The sequence below is a fragment of the Bubalus bubalis genome, chromosome X (genome assembly GCF_019923935.1).
Source record: "Bubalus bubalis isolate 160015118507 breed Murrah chromosome X, NDDB_SH_1, whole genome shotgun sequence".
Taxonomy (NCBI): Eukaryota; Metazoa; Chordata; class Mammalia; order Artiodactyla; family Bovidae; genus Bubalus; species Bubalus bubalis.
In genome coordinates, this window is record NC_059181.1 from 87,758,214 (window position 1) to 87,776,432 (window position 18,219).

The 18,219-nt window shown below is 35.6% G+C and overlaps 1 protein-coding gene across 2 annotated transcripts in view; it reads right to left on the minus strand.

The window, feature by feature from the left end:
- The window catches only part of TBC1D8B (TBC1 domain family member 8B), a 75,328-nt gene that overhangs the window by 10,867 nt on the left and 46,242 nt on the right, over positions 1 to 18,219 (minus strand). For both annotated transcript variants that reach the window (XM_006052780.3, XR_003106617.2), the window contains exons 11-15: positions 9,422 to 9,539; positions 7,934 to 8,219; positions 6,925 to 7,054; positions 6,323 to 6,421; positions 153 to 221 (exon numbers count right to left, since the gene is read on the minus strand). In XM_006052780.3, the coding sequence (XP_006052842.1) occupies positions 153 to 221; positions 6,323 to 6,421; positions 6,925 to 7,054; positions 7,934 to 8,219; positions 9,422 to 9,539 (702 nt within the window). The remainder of the gene's footprint in view (positions 1 to 152; positions 222 to 6,322; positions 6,422 to 6,924; positions 7,055 to 7,933; positions 8,220 to 9,421; positions 9,540 to 18,219) is intronic.

Sequence of the window (18,219 nt, forward strand, 5' to 3'; positions counted from 1 at the left end):
GAAAAAAGACAAAAGTCATTAAATCAGAAAATGTAACTTCATAACATTTTTTAAAATCTGTCTACTAAAATAATTAAAGATAAAATAGTTGGGTGGTTCTGGTAAAATTCTGCTAAGAATATTATTTTTCATTTAAAGAAGGAAAAGAGTACCTTAAAGATGACATAAAGTTCATCCAGTTCATGAAGGCTCAACTTCACGTCTTGTGATACAACACGCAACTTTAAAAAGATTAAAAGCAATTCAGAATTTAACACCTTGGTATAGAAATTGTCTTTGAACCCATTTAGAAAACTCCCTCTGCCAGAATACAATATTTTAAACTTTAAGGAATAACAAAAGGTAAATGTACCTATTTTTGTCCTTTAAAAAAGCTGTGCATAGAGTATAGTTCAGTTCTACTCTGATATGTAATTTGACCTTTGTCTCTTCGTACACAGAGATAGCCACCAGAAGACAGCCAGTTAATATCTGTAAATATTAACTTGGATCATCGAAAAAGTAAGAGAATTCCAGAAAAACATCTATTTCTGCTTTATTGACTATGCCAAAGCCTTTGACTGTGTGGATCACAATAAACTGGAAAATTCTTCAAGAGATGGGAATACCAGACCACCTGACTGCCTCTTGAGAAACCTGTATGCCGGTCAGGAAGCAACAGTTAGAACTGGACATGGAACAACAGACTGGTTCCAAATAGGAAAAGGAGTATGTCAAGGCTATATATTCTCACCCTGCTTATTTAACTTATATGCAGAGTACATTATGAGAAATGCTGGGCTGGATGAAGCACAAGCTGGAATCAAGATTGCCGGGAAAAATATCAATAACCTCAGATATGTAGATGACACCACCCTGATGGCAGAAAGTGAAGAAGAACTAAAGAGCCTCTTGATGAAAGTGAAAGAGGAGAGTGAAAAAGTTGGCCTAAAGCTCAACATTCAGAAAACTAAGATCATGGCATGTGGTCCCATCACTTCATGGCAAATAGATGGGGAAACAGTGGCTGACTTTATTTTTCTGGGCTCCAAAATCCCGGCAGATGATGACTGCAGCCATGAAATTAAAAGAGTTATGACCAACCTAGACAGCATATTAAAAAGTAGAGACATTACTCTGCCAACAAAGGTCCATATAGTCAAAGCTATGTTTTTTCCAGTAGTCATGTATGGATTTAAGAGTTGGACTATAAAGAAAGCTGAGCACTGAAGAATTGATGCTTTTGAACTGTGGTGTAGGAGAAGACTCTTGAGAGTCCCTTGGACTGCAAGGAGATCCAACCAGTCCATCCTAAAGGAAATCAGTCCTGGGTGTTCATTGGAAGGACTGATGTTGAAGCCGAAACTCCAATATTTTGGCCACCGGATGCGAAGAACTGACTCGTTTGAAAAGACCCTGATGTTGGGAAAGATTGAAGGCAGGAGGAGAAGGGGACAACAGAGGATGAGATGGTTAGATGGCATCACTGACTCAATGGACATGAGTTTGGGTAAACTCCAGGAGTTGGGGATGGACAGGGAGGCCTGGTGTGCTGCAGTTCATGGGGTCGCAAAGAGTCAGACATGACTGAGCAACTGAACTGAACTAACTGAAATATAAGCCACAGTATTCTATGTCTTTTTCTACATAGGCGATTTGTGAAGTCACCCTGTGGGGTTGTCATTAAAGACTTCAAAGGCACTGGGAGATGTACATTCCCTCTTTGTGCCAAAAAAATGTAACCCAAGAATGAATAATCTCAGAAAATATGCAATATCATTCTACTCCAGGAAGAATAAGCACTGATGGTTACAATGATTTTGGTATTTAAGACATTTTAAAGCAAGGGTACGAGGCACGATACTGGATGCTTGGGGCTGGTGCACTGGGACGACCCAGAGGGATGGTACAGGGAGGGAGGAGGGAGGAGGGTTCAGGATGGGGAACACGTATATACCTGTGGTGGATTCATGTTGATATATGGCAAAACCAATTCAATATTGTAAAGTTAAAAAATAAAATAAAGAAAAGCAAAAAAAAAAAAAAAAAGATTTAAATCCAAAAAAATAAATAAATAAATAAAGCAAGGGTAAAGATAAAAGGCTAGAATTAATGAAACAGGAGTAACTAAAAAAAAAGTATACTTCATAAATAAAAGAGTTTGCAAACTAAAAAAGTAAAATAAATATCTGGCAAGTTTGATAAAAGAAAGCATGAATAAATATCCTTGAGAAGTAAAAGAATACTATAAAGATAGACATATAAATTATTGTGTCCAGCATATAGAAAGTAACATTAATTATCTGTTCAATGAATTCCACAAGCTGTAAAACAACATGTCTGAAAGTCTAGATGAAATGGGTAATCTCTATAAAAATATAAATGACTAAAATTAACTCAGGAAGAACAAGTTCTGAATAGACAGAACTGAAAAGGTAATCAAATGCCCACCAAAGGCAGCAGATCCAGATGGTTTTACAGGTTCATCTCAAACTTTCAGGTACTGGGTAATTTCTATGTGGTTTAAACTATCCCAGCACATAGAAAAATATGATTTGTTCAAAACTCCATTCTATGACAAGAGTCCAATTCTAATATGAAAAAATAAAGTTAGCACACACACACTGTAAGTCAATGTCACTTTAACATATGTAAAGAACCTAGCTAAACTATTCAGGAAAACTATCAAAGCAGAATATTAAAAGAATAACACAACACGAACAAATAGGATTCATCTCAAGAATTAAACAGAAGTTCAACCTAGGAATTCTTTAATGTACTTTACTATATTAATAAAGTAGAAAAATATATAATCTCAAGATACAGAAAAGTTATTTGATCAAAGTTAACACTCAATATTGATTTTTTAAAATGTCCCAAATCTTTTTTTTATGATTTTATTTTATTTTTTAACTTTACAATATTGTATTGGTTTTGCCATATATCAACATGAATCCACCACAACCTAAATGAAACTACTAAATTTGATTAAAAAGAGTCCTTCAAAAATTAACAGCAAACATCATACTTAATAAAATACTAGAGGCACTTCTATTAAATTCCAGAATGAGACAAAGAAGCTTGCTTCTACTGTTATTATTTAATACTTCTCTGAAGATTCTACCCACTACAAGAATACAAATAAAAATCTAAAAGAGGTATACATATTAGGAAGGGTCAAAACTCTTAAGCCTAGAAAAGATATGCCTGTCTATTCAGAAATTCAACTGAAAAAAATCAGAATTAATGACAGTCAGTAACACAGCCATTAAAAAAAGCAACATGTACTAATCAATAGGTTTTATAAATACAATAAATGAATTAGAAAATATAAAGGAAAAAAAGGTCTCATCCATATTAGTAACAAAACCATAAACTACACAGGAGACAAACCCAACAATAAATGTGTAAGATCTATATGATAAAAATAATAAAATTTTACACTAAAGGACATTTAAAAAGACATAATTCAAATGGATTTTAAAAAGGGCTTCCCTGGTGGCTCACTGGTGAAGAATCTGCCTGCCAATGCAGCAGACGCAAGAGACCCGAGTTCTATCCCTGGGTGGAGAAGATCCCCTGGAGTAGGAAATGGCAACCCACTCCAGTATTCTTGCCTGGAAAATTCTATGGGCAGAGGAGCCTGGGGGGCTACAGTCCATGGGGCCACAAAGAGTCAAACATGACTGAGTGACTAAGCACATACCAGATTTCAAAATGGATTATAAAGCCACAATAATTAACAGTGTGGTGTTATAGGGAAAAAAAGAAACTCCAGAAATAAATCCATGTATGTATATAAGTATTTAGCATATGAAAAAGGCAGAGTATAGAAAGGATGGACTATTTAATAAATGGTATTCAAAAAATTGATTGTTTCAGCTGGAAAAAATACTATTAGAATCCTGTATCACACTATTAACAAAATGTATACTTTAGGTGTATTAAAGATCTAAATGTTTAAAAAAAAAAAAAAGCAATACCAGTATTAAAAGCTAGTATGAGAAACTGTGTTTATAAATTATATAATTTCATATGGGGAAGGCCTTGCTAAGTTTGACATGAAACCCACACAATATGAAGAAAGAGATTTGACTACATAAAATTTTGAAACTTACACACCCTGAAATACATCATAAAAAATTAAAGAAACAAGACTGGGGGAAATATTAGCCACAAATATAACTGACAAAGAATTAACACCAGTAATATTTTTTAGTAACTAGTGGGAATGTGGGGAAAAGGGCATTTTTACATACTGTCAGTGGGATTATAATTTGATACAAATCTTTTAGAAGACAACTTAGCAGGACTTGTCAATTTTTAAATGGGCACACCCTTTGACCCAGCTGACGCTTCCAAGAATCCACCTTATAGAAATATTTTTACAAATGTGTAAGATTAGAAATACAGTTGACCCTTGAACAACATGGGGGTTAAGGGTGCTGACCTTCCACACAGTCAAAAATCTGCCTATAGAGCTTCCCAGGTGGCTCAGGGGTAAGAAATACACCTGCCACTGCAGGAGACACAGGTTTGATCCCTGATCCGGGAAGATCCCAGATGTTAAGAACAACTAGGCCCGTGTGCCACAACTACTTAGCCTGTGCTCTAGAGCCCAGTAACTGCAACTTCTTAGCCCACATGCCACAACTACTAAAACCTGAAAGCCCTAGAGCCCATGCTCCACAAGAGAAGCCACTGCTGAAAAGCCCACACACCACAACTAGAAAAAGCTCACACACAGCAACAAAGATCTAGTAGAGTCAAAAATGAATAAATTAAAAAAATCTGCATATAACTTTATAGTTGGCCCTTCACATCCATGATTCCACATCTGCAGATTCAACCAACCATGGATCCTATAGTACTAAAGTACATGTTCATTGAAAAAAATCCACATGTAGGTGAATCTGCACAGTTCAAACCCATGTGATTTAAATAAGGTATTACTTGTAAGAGCAAAAAAAAAATAAAATGTAAGGGGGGTATACATATTAAATGCATATCAACAAGGAATAGGTAAGTCAAGTATAGCATATCCATACTGTGGTATACTATTCAGCGCATTAAGAAAAGTGAGTTATACAATGATATGCAATGACTGTGATATATTTCTGAGTGAAAAAAGTAAGTTACAGAACATGCAACTAAATGGTATGATCTCATTTGGAAAGCTATATTGTCCCTCTCACCCCTTCCTTACATACATAGACGTGTATGTCTATAGATATTTAGAAAAAAGGTCTGGAAGGATACATGCCAAATCATTTTAAATGTTGATTACTCCTAGAGTAGGTAAGTTTTACTTTTTTACATTTCTATATGTTTGAATTATACATAATGAATACATATTCAGAAATGTTAATTTTCCCAGATTTGTATATCTGATGACTTAACCTTTAAGCAAGTAGGTTTACAAAAACAATATATTCTCATGATAAAAGCTTGAACAGTACAGAAGATTCATGTGCATGTGTGCATGTTCAGTTGCTAAGGCATGACTGACTCCTTGCAATCCCATGGACTGTAGCCCACCAGGCTCCTCTCATTCATATGTGTGCGTGTTCAATTGCTAAGTCGTGTCCGACTCTTTGTGACCCCATGGTCTGTAACCCACCAGACTTCTCTGTCCCTGGAATTTTCCAGGCAAGAATACTGGAGTGGGTTGCCGTGTCCTACTCCAGAAGAATTCTTTCAACAAAGTAAAACGCTCCCTCTTTCAACCAGCAATCTATTAATCCCACTCACTAGAGGCAATCAATATTAACAGCTTCTAATGTAGTCATCCAAATATTAAAAAAAGTACTTAAAACACATTGCTTTATACCTTTTTTTGGGGGGGATTTAAACATTTTTTATTTTATCATCCATCAGTTCCTAAGGACAGTTTAGGGTGACTTTCTCTCGTGGTGTTTGTATTTTAACAAACGGAACTGTTTAAGTCAAACAAATTAATCTCTCATGGTTTGTTTTATACCTTTTATACTTTATCTTGAGTATCCAACGATAATAATATATATTAGCAACCTAGACTATTATGTAGGTCAGCTGTTCTTGATAAAGTACATCACAAATATGTTATGCTTAAATGCCAACATCATAGCATTCAATATTAAAGGTCAAATAATACAAAACATGTTGGAGAAACCAATATGCTTCAACCAGAAGAAAATCGCTTATTTCCTCTCAAAAAATTTACAGTAAGCTAAGCTGTGACAAGACTCTAGCTCAAATGTATAGTTATTCTATTTTCTTCACATGAAATGATAATTTTTTAAAAGAAGTTGAGGAAAAAAAAAATGTTATTCCAATTGGTTTGCCCCATTTGGTGGATACTTACCACATTCTGCTTTGTCGTTTCCTCTAGGGTCTGTATCACATACAACCTGTTTCGACAGCGCATGCTGTGTATATTTTCATAGCGAATATTACCATATTTCTGTAAGAAATATGATTTCAGTGGATACTCATTCATAATAAATACCCACTTCTCTTACAGTTGAATTTCATCAGATTCAATTCTCAGAAGCTTTGGTTCTATTTCTAGTTATTTTCCCAACTTGTTCAGTGATTATGCAAATTTTCACCTCCCACATTTCAGTTTTTCTATATATTCACAGGAGAGCATTCCATCTACTATGGGCCTAGACTAAGTACAAGAACACTGGTAAAATTCTTAGGCTCTAAGAAGAGAATATTTTTCACCTTTAAATATAGTGATGAATATTTGTGAAATCATGTGAGTAATTTCATTTAATGAAAAGCAAACTGAAGCAGAGGAAGCTATATAACTGAGGAACAGTTCACAGAACTCATTTTTAAAGTGAAGTCAGATTTTAAATTACTACATCTTTACTTGTATTATTATCTAGAGATACAGCTATAGTATCTATCATTTTAAATACGCTATTTAATTATATTTATGGAATAAGAAAAACTTACCTCATTAGATTCTCTAATCAAATCTGTAATATCCACTCTAATCTGACTGCTTTTTTCATCACTTACATTTGAACCCTGCTGCACACTTGAAGGCAGTGGGCTATCCTTATTAGTGACATTGTTGAAGAACCTATCCAAAAGTGACAGTAATACAGAATTAGTAGAAGTATGCAGAGAAAATTACAACTAATTTCTCCCTAGATAGTCAAAGGTTAATTTCAACTGAGAGGACAAGAGACAGTTTGATGAAGAAGTAGAATTTAAAGATGGTTGGGAATTAGGAGGACATGGGAGTGAGAGATGGGATGGTGATGAAAAGACTTCAGAGGTAGACTTACTAGGATGGAATTTAGGGCATGTAGAAGCATTTAAGGAGAAATAATTTAAGAAAGATATATTGAAGCCTTAACATTGAGAGTTCTAAATGCCAGAGTGAGGTGTTTATACTTTATTCTGTACATAAATGGGATCTGATGCATCATTACAACAGTTACCCAAATATTCATATATTCATTCATTTAACATATACACAGTGTATACATACACACACACATCTCCATATATGTGCTTTAATACAAAATAGAATTCACAGAAAAGGCACCAGGAAAATAAAGCTCAGCCTATGCAATTGAAAATACCTAAAAACCAGAACAATTTCCCCCACTGTATATTTAATATTATCAACCAACTTTCCCCCCTCAAATTACTCTTACACACGTTATAGCTCAAACAGGGACTATGAAAGTCTCAGCATATTGAATCAACAATATTAGTGTACATGTGTATATAACCTAGCAGTTTCCTTCAAACTGATTTTTGTTATATTCTATTTGGAAACAGAGGAGTGGACTTTAGGACTAGCTTTCTCATTCAACTAGCTAGCTTTGTGACTTTGGGCCAATTATTTAATGTTTCTAGGGATCAGTTTCTTCACCTATAAAATAAAGGGCTTGAGCAACATAATCTCTAAGGGGCTCTCCATATTTAAATGTTATGGTTCTCACATTACCTATTTAAAGCTGTCACAGCTTCAGCATCATCTTTACATGCCAGCAGTTTGTCTAAGTTATAGTCAAGTATTGCCAATCCCAGTTGTAAAATGGCCTTTATTCCATCATAGAAGAAACAGTCCACCACATTCACTGCACTTTCAATAGGTAGCACACTAATAAAAAGTGTGAGGAACCATGAGAGAGAAACTGAGGAAAAGAATGTCATATCAGTCATATGTTCAGTCAGCTGGGGAAGGTGATCTCTGATAAGTTCTTCAAAGACTGCCTGATCCACCAAGGCACCTGGAGAACATAAAAAGAAATTTAAAAATGAACACCTTTCAAAAGGACTTGTTTTCAATACCTTCCCACTACTATTAGTAGGCTGATATATCTCATTTCTCTTCCTTAAATTATGAACTTCTTCAGTGCCTTTTCTATATTTCACACATCTCTTTATCTGATAGCAGTATCATGCATAAAGAAGCACTTGAGAAACTCAATTTATATTCATTTCACAGTTACTTATAGAATCTTTATTATGTCCAGAAACCTATACTAGGTGTTATAAGAGATATACCAATTAATTAAAATGTTCTCATCCTCAGAGAGTTTAATCTCTAATAGAACTTAAGATAAATACACAAATAACTATAACACAAGATAATATAATCAGTGACCTAGCCACGATACACCCACTCCAGTGTTCTTGCCTGGAGAATCCCAGGGACAGGAGAGCCTGGTGGGCTGCCGTCTATGGGGTCGCACAGAGTCAGACACAACTGAAGTGACTTAGCAGCAGCAGCAGCAGCAGCCATGATACAGAAGGCTTAGTCAAAGTTGCTCAGTCATGTCTGACTCTTTGTGACACCATGGACTATACAATCCATGGAATTCTCTAGGCCAAAATACTGGAGTGGGTAGCCTTTCCATTCTCCAGGGGATCTTTCCATTCCAGGGATCAAAACCCAGACTCCTGAATTGCAGGCAGATTCTTTACAAGTTGAGCCACAAGGGAAGCAAACAGAAGGCTTATGAAGGTACAAAGGAAAGACCACCTATGGTTTTAAAGTAAGGGATCACAGATCTATAAATATTTGATGACTGAAGAAAATATTATATAATTAACAAACTAAGAACTTGATCCTTCTTTCCAAGCTTGCATATATCTATACAATTCATAAAAATGTGGAGATTTTAAGCTGATTAAAATCTCGTTCAAGATACTTAACAACAGTAAACTTAAAACTTTGATTGTATAAAGAAACAGGCCAGGTACTTTCTTTTTAAAAAGCAATATATTAAGCAATCTTTCCAATCATATGTCGAGTGCAAAAAGCTCTTCTCTTGAGCATGTCAGTGAATGTGGTATCTTGATATTGCTTACGTTTTATACATTTCAAAAACTTAATTGATCAGTTCTTCCATTTGATAGGTAACCGGAGAGACAAGAGAAAAGAAATATGTGTTTGTATATGTATACATGTGTGTGTACTTATTTTTACCAATGATTCGACGATTAAAATAATCAGGTAGCATTCGTTCACATACAGCAACCAGAAGCCAAAAAGCCTCTTCCTCTTTTGCATACAGAAGCAACACTGAAGTCAAAATATTCATTGCCTAAAATTCATAGAAAAATAAAACATAAATGTTGCTTGGGTAATCATTACATCTCTTCTTCAAATATAGTAGTTTTCAGCAATAACAACTATGAGAGTAATCATAAATGGATACATGAAAACTCTGAGCCAGTCCAAAGCAAAACAAGTTGAAGTCAGTCTATCATTTGCTAATCAGTTATTTTACATGGTAAATTTCAGGAAAATGAAATAGTAATATCATGAACATAGAACACACTTAAGTAAAACCTCTGTAATTTAGACTAATTTCAATGAGTAAAAAGTATAAATTATCACAAGTCTTAAAAAATACATACATTCTCAGATCATTGCCAAATTCAGACTTAAATTGAAGAAAGTAGGAAAAACCACTAGACCATTCAGGTATGACCTAAATCAAATCCTGTGCAGTTCTACAGTGGAAGTGAGAAATAGATTCAAGGGATTAGATCTGATAGACATAGTGCCTAAAAAACTATGGATGGAGATTCATGATCTTGTTCAGGAGACAGGAATCAAGACCATCTGCAAGAAAAAGAAATGCAAAAAAGCAAAATGGTTGTCTGAGGAGGCCTTACAAATAGCTGTGAAAATAAGAGAAACAAAAAGCAAAGGAGAAAAGGAAAGATATACCCATTTGAATGCAGAGTTCCAAACAATAGCAAGGAGAGAGAAGAAAGCCTTCCTCAGTGATCAATGCAAAGAAATAGAAGAAAACAAGTGAATGGGAAAGACTAGAGATCTCTTCCAGAAAATTAGAGATACCAAGGGAACATTTCATGCAAAGATGGGCACAATAAAGGACAGAAATGGTATGGACCTAACTGAAGCAGAAGATATTAAGAAGAGGTGGCAAGAATACACAGAAGAATTGTACAAAAAAGATCTTCACAATCCAGATAATCACGATGGTGTGATCACTCACCTAGAGCCAGACATCCTGGAATGTGAAGTCAAGTGGGCCTTAGGAAGCATCATTATGAACAAAGCTAATGGAGATGATAGAATTGCAGCTGAGCTATTTCAAATCCTAGAAGATGATGCTGTGAAAGTGCTGCATTCAATATGCCAGCAAATTTGGAAAACTCAGCAGTGGCCACAGGACTGGAAAAGGTCACTTTTTATTGCAATCCCAAAGAAAGGCAATGCCAAAGAATGCTCAAACTGCAGCACAATTGCACTCATCTCACACGCTAGCAAAGTAATGCTCAAAATTCTCCAAGCCAGGCTTCAGCAATACATGAACCGTGAACTTCCAGATGTTCAAGCTGGATTTAGCAAAGGCAGAGGAACCAGAGATCAAATTGCCACTATCCATTGGATCATAGAAAAAGGAAGGGAATTTCAGAAAAACATCTACTTCTGCTTCATTGACTATGCTAAACCTCTGACTATGTGGATTACAACAAACTGTGGAAAATTTTTCAGGAAAATTCTTCAAAATTCTTCACCTGACCTGCCTCTTGAGAAATCTGTATGCAGGTCAGGAAGCAACAGTTAGAACTGGACATGGAACAACAGACTGGTTCCAAATAGGAAAAGGAGTACGTCAAGGCTGTATATTGTCACCCTGCTTATTTAACTTATATGCAGAGTACATCATGAGAAACGCTGGGCTGGAAGAAGCACAAGCTGGAATCAAGATTGCCGGGAGAAATATCAATAACCTCAGATATGCAGATGACACCACCCTGATGGCAGAAAGCGAGGAAGAACTAAAGAGCCTCTTGATGAAAGTGAAAGAGGAGAAGTGAAAAAGTTGGCTTAAAACTCAACATTCAAAAAACAAAGATCATGGCATCTGGTCCCATCACTTCATGGGAAATAGATGGGAAACAGTGTAAATAGTGACAGACTTTATTTTCTTGGGCTCCAAAATCACTGCAGATGGTGACTGCAGCCATGAAATTAAAATAGGCTTACTCCTTGGAAGGAAAGTTATGACCAACCTAAACAGCATATTAAAAAGCAGAGACATTACTTTGCCAACAAAGGTCCACCTAGTCAAGGCTATGGTTTTCCCAGTGGTCATGTATGGATGTGAGAGTTGCACTATAAAGAAAGCTGAGGGCTGAAGAATTGATGCTTTTGAAATGTGGTGTAGGAGAAGACTCTTGAGAGTCCCTTGGACTGCAAGGAGATCCAACCAGTCCATCCTAAAGGACATCAGTCCTGAATATTCATTGGAAGGGCTGATGTTGAAGCCGAAACTCCAATACTTTGGCCACCTGATGCAAAGAACTGACTCATTTGAAAAGACCCTGATGCTGGGAAGATTGAAGGTGGGAGGAGACGGGGACGACAGAGGATGAGATGGTTGGATGGCATCACCGACTCAATGGACATGAGTTTGAGTAAACTCCAGGAGTTGTTGATGGACAGGGATGCTTGGCGTGCTGCAATTCATGGGGTTGCAGAGTTGGACATGACTGAGCAACTGAACTGAACTGAACTGAGGACATATTAAGATTGGAAAAACAAACCTCATCTGTATTTTCATCCATCCACAAGGTAACATCCCTTAAATGTCATTCTCAATTGTGTCTAAAACTAAATTTTCTTTCTTCTATTAAATAACATTTTCTTTGCTACCTTAATTTTGATCATGCTAGAAACCCTTTATCTACCACATCCAATTTGTCTTCACATTCTAGAGTTTCTTCTTATAAGAAGTCTTTTATTTTTATGTATTTATTTTTCTGGCTGCACCACATGGCATGTGGGATCTTACTTCCCCCATCAGGTATTGAACCTGTGCCCCCTACAGTTGGACTGCAGAGCTCTAACCACTGGACAACCAGGGAATTCCTAAAATGTCTTTTAAATTTGCTTTAACCTCTCCATTCTCACTACCACCCTAACTTTCTCCTTCTAATCTATCTTCCATACTAATGTCAGATCATTACTTTTATATAACATTTGGTCATAGCCCCTATTATAAAGGTAATATAATGTATAGAATCTGGAAAGAATGGAAAGGTGTGAAGAATATCAAACCTCTTGCATCCTACCTAGCCAGTTGATGTACTTTTTTCTGTGTTTTTATTTTCTTTTTCCCCTTCTAAAATTTAGACCAAACTGTATATTAAAGTTTGTTTTTTTTACTTAACATTATACATTTTCAATGCCATCAAATCATCAAATAGCTCTTCTAAAATAGTATTTTAATGACTGTAAAAAATCTAATAAGTGTAATATACTATAAATGATTTAGCTATTCTACTATTATTGGACATCTAGGCTGATTTTAGCATTTCAGTATTATATATAAAACACTGTTAATGAATATCTCCATATGTATCTCCAAGTGGTTTACTATTTTCTCAGTAAAGATACATAGAAATTAAATTATTTGGTCAATTAATATTATTTTTAAATGACTTGATATTACTGCCAAATTGTATTCTAGAAAGACTGTACCAATTTATATTCCTGACTTATAGTATTTGAATGTTTCCTTCCCTGTGCCTTTGCCAATACTAAGAACTGTGACAATTATAACTGTCTTTGCTGATTTGATAGTGAAAATAGTATGTCATGGTTTGAATTTTACTTTCTTTGAGATTGAACCTTTTTTTTTTTTAAACTTTATTATCTGTATTTTTTATCTGTGACTATCTTTTCATGTCCATTGCTCATTTTTATAACTCAGTACTTTTCTTATAGATTTGTATATTAAGTATATCAATCTTTGTCAGATCTGGAGCAATATCTGACTTCAAGTTCAGTTTTCACTCTATCACTTTCCTGTTCAAGAAGCCATAATGGGAGCAGCATCAGTGAAAATAGCAGAGTAAGGCCCTCTGAAAAAAGCTTTCCTTGGTAAAAGCAGTAAGAACACTAGCAAAAATCATCAAAATCAATTTTCAGAACTTTGAAAGTTCACCAAAAGCTTACAGCAAGTCAGGAAGCATTAGTTAATAAAATGGCTGAATCTCAAAAAAAACAGTGAACCCTGTGGCATTTTAAATTGTCCAAGTCCCACCCCTCCTGAGCTTCACAGAAGCCTGAAAAACCAACACTCAGGAATCATGGTGAAAAGCAGCACCTAGCAGCCATGGGAGGAAACACAATGGGGCTCAAGTGCCTCCAACATCCCATTCCCAGTGAACTGTCATTATTTGACCTATCTGGTCATTCCCTAGAAAACTGCACTCATAAGGCTGTCTTTATTTGACCCAACACAGAGCTTACCCAAGGCAAACAACCTTTCTTTTAAAAAATCAGAAGCAGTTGCTGAACGTGTGGCTTCCTGAGGTAATGGTAACAACTGGGCCAAACAACAGGCTAATAAGGGGTGAAAATGAAAAGCTGGAGAATGAGACATCCATGGGGGACTTTGGAAAGCTCTAATTTATTCCTGGGAATCTAGAAGACCAAATGCATGATATGGTTTTATGCCTGCCCAGAGCTGTAGGCACATTCAGGAAAGAACAGAAAAAGCCCTAAGCTCTTATCTCTGGCTAATCTTGAGGCTCTGCACAAACAGGAAGTGATAGAGAATAGAAAAAAATAGGGAAAACTCAACCAAATCAAAAGCTGGTTCTTTAGAAAGATTTAAAAACCTGAAATACCTTTAGGTAACCTAACCAAAAAGACAAAAAATAGAAAGAGAGACTGACTCAAATTAAAATCAAGAAATAGAGAACATTACTACCAATGTTAACAGAAATAAAAAGGATTATTAAGGGAATACAAGGAATAACTATGCTAACAAATTAGACAACCTAGATAAAATGGACAATTTCCTAGAAAAACCAAGACCAACTCAAGAAGAAACTGAAAAATCTGACAACACTTATTACAAGTAAAGATATTGAACTAATAATAAAAAAAAAAACTTTCTACAAAAAAACTCTAGGAACAGATAGTTTCATTGGCCAATTCTATCACAATTTAAAGAAGGATTAACACCAAATGGGAGGGCAAGAAACATTACCAAGCTCATTCTTTGACGTGCGTACATGCATGCTAAGTCACTTCAGTCATGTTTGACTCTTTGCAACCCGATGGACTATAGTCTGTCAGGTTCCTCTGTCCATGGGCATTCTCCAGGCAAGAATATTGGAGTGGGTTGCCAATCTTTTTTCCAGGGGATCTTCCTGACTCTGGGATCAAACCTGCCATCTCTTATGTCTCCTGCATTGGCAGGTTGGTTCTTTACCACTAGCCGCCACCTGGGAAGCCCAATTCTTTTGACACCCTGACATGCCCTGACACTAAAACCAGACAAAGACATCACAAGAAAATTATCAATACATTTTATGAATATAAATGCAAAAATCTCCAACAAAATACTAGAAAATCGAACACAATAGCCTATAAAAAAGGATTACACATAATGACCCAGTAAGATTTACCCTGGCAATACAAGTGTGGTGAAACATGACAACAAAAGTAATACACGATGTAAAAAATTAACAAATGGAAACTTCAATTAAATAGTTTGGAGACCAGAAGGGGGCGCTCTCATGCCCTGCAACTACAGCAGAGACTAACAGGAAGACTTTTCTTTCCTGACAAGGCCAATGTAAAGCTATGGACTCTTAGTTTACTATAGCCCTTCCAACTTTCTTTTCTTCTCTCTAAAAGTTTTCTCCTCCCCTTGGCATGAGGGGACTTGCCAATGGCTCACCATGGTTGTAGACCCCAAACCGCCAGTTCTATGCTCATCCTAAATAAACCCATCTTTGCTGAAGAAATATCTGGTCATCTATTTGTTTCAGGTCAACAATGATATTACTAAAATAAAGGGGGAAAGTCACATGATTATCTCAACAGACACAGAAAATTACTTAAAATCCACTACCCTTTCATGATAAAGACACTTAATGAACTAGGAATATAAGGGAACTTCCACAACATGATAAACATAATCTATAAAACGCCCACATCTAACATCTACTTAATGATGAAAGACTGATTGCTTCCTTTTAAGATAAATAACAAGAAAGGAATACGCATTCTCAGCAGTTTTCTTTAACATTGTACCTGAAGGTTATAGCCAAGTCAACCAGGCAAGAAAAAGAGGGGAAAAAGACATCTAGGTTGGAATGGAAGAAGTAAAAATATTCACTATTCAGATTCCATGATCTTGTATACAGAAAATCCTAAGTAAGGAATCCACAAAAGAAAAAAAAAAAAAGACTCCACTAGAACTAATAAGCTCAGCAAGATTACAGGATACAAAATCAATATATACAAAAATCAACTGTATTTCTATATAGTGGCAAATGAGCAATCCAAAAATAAAATCAAGAAAACAATTCCATTTATTGTAATGTCAAAAAGAATAAAAAATTTAGAAATAAAATTAACAAAGGAAGTAAGAATCTAGAGCCTTCCACATAGGAAACTACAAAACAACCTTGAATAAAATCTAAAAAGAATTAAATGGGAAAAGAAAAAAATCCTGTGTTCATGGTTAGAAGACCAGGATTTTTTTTGCTTTCTTCAGAAATTGTCAAACAGATCCTAAAATTCATAAGGAAATGCAAGAGATCTAAAAAAGCCAAAATAATTTTTGGAAAAATAGTTAAAGGACTCAAATTTCCCCATTTCAAAAGTTACTACACAGCTGCAGTAAAAAAGACAGTATGATATTGGCATAAGAACAGAAACATAAATCAATAGAACAGAATTTTGAGTCAAGAAATAAGCCCTAACATTTATAGTCAATTGATTTTCAGCAGAGTACCAAGGCAATTTAGTGAGTAAAAGATTGGTTTTTTTTCAACTAATGGCACTGGGACAACTGGCTATTCACAAGTAAAAGAATGAAGCTGAACCTTTTCTATACACTACACATGAAAATTAACACAAAAGGGTCCAGAAACCTAAATTTTAGCATTAAAACTATAAAACCCTTAGAAGAAAACATAGGAATAAATCTTTTTAACCTTGGCTTAGGCAATGGCTTCTTAGATATGACATCAAAAGCACACACAACAAAAGAAAAACATAAAAATAAATATTAAAACTTTGGTGCTTCAAAGAGTACCATTAAGAAAATGAACAATCCATGGAATAGAAGAAAAAATTGCAACTACTATATTTGATAAAGGATTAGTATCCAAAATATATAAAGAATCATTACAACTCAACAACAACAAGATAAACAAAATTTAAAGATGATAAAGAAGAGATAAAGCCAGTCAGCCAGACATAATGAGTTAGTATTGTTCACCTGGGTTTTTGATAACAAGCAATAAAACCTGCTTACCATATTAAATTCAAACTTTTCCCAAACTTAAAAGATTCACCACGATCTTGCTTCACACAAACTTACTTACTTCTTGAGTCCAACATGAACCTATCCAGTCTGACCTCCATGGCCAACTTATTTTCACCTGAATGACAGTGCTCATAGTGTTACCTAACTCAGTAACTTTCCTCTGGCCCTCCAAGTTTCTAACTTTGCTTTCATTTTTTAGAAGTAAAAAATCGAGTAATGCCTACTTTGAAGCTGCCTCTAAACTACTGCATACAGATAATCTCAGGCTTTGTGAGTGTAAGCTCTTTGAGAAAAGAAGCATTATGCTTCTTTTTTACCTTTCAGGGACCCTAAAACAGGCTAAATACTTGTCATTTAGACAACCCATTCACTTAAATTACTTTTCAAACTTTCCTCTCTACTGATAAGTTTCAATAGATAGATAGGATTGATATGTAGTCATAATGGTTTGTTGTTGTTGTTGTTTAGTCGTTAAGTTGTGTCCAAATCTTTTGCGCCCCCATGTACTATAGCTCACCATGCTCCTGTATCCATGGGATTTCCCAGGCAAAAATACAGGAGTGGGATGCCATTTCCTTTTTTAGAGGATCTTCTCAATCCAAGGACTGAACTTATGTCTCACAAACTGGCAGGTGGATTCTTGACCACTGAGCCACTCTGAACATATGAGTATGTACTGATTCAAATTTTCTTTTGGTTTCTTCACAGAACTATCTAGCCTCTTGCTTCAATCTTTAGTAGCTGCTCTCAAGGCATGTTTCCTTCAGTTCCTTTCCTAGGTTGATGTCCTCTTTCTGAGAATCATCTCTTCCTTTTTTCATCCTCCTCAGCTTATTTTGTAGGCTTCTTCAGGTGGAGTCAGTGGTAAAGAATCCACCTGCCAATGCAGGAGACACTGGAGACATGTGTTCAATCCCTGGGTCAGGAAGATCCCCTGGAGGAGGGCATGGCAACCCACTCCAGTATTCTTGCCTGGAGAATTCCATGGACAGAGGAGCCTGATGGGCTACAATCCATGGGGTTGCAAAGAGTCAGACACAACTGAGTACACAAGCAGGCACACAACTTATTTTATAAAATCATACATTCCAGTAGCTTCTTAAGAAAGGATACATGGAAGAAAAATGTTTTAAATGCTTGCATTTGACATCGAATTGACCATTTGATTAAATATAGAATACCAAGTTAAAGATTTTTTCCTCAAGATTTAAAGGCATCATTTCACTGTTTACTACCTTAAGAGTTACTGCTGAGCAGTCTGGTGACATTCTAATTTTGTTTCCTTTCTGGTGATGTATTTCTCCCTTCTCTGGGAAGTTTAAAGATTTTTTCACTTTTGGAATTCTCAAATTTCACCGAGATGAAACTTGGTCCATTTCCATTCATTGTGATGAGTACTGGATGAGCCTTCATTATAAATAAATGTGTGGCTAAGAGTACTAGCTAG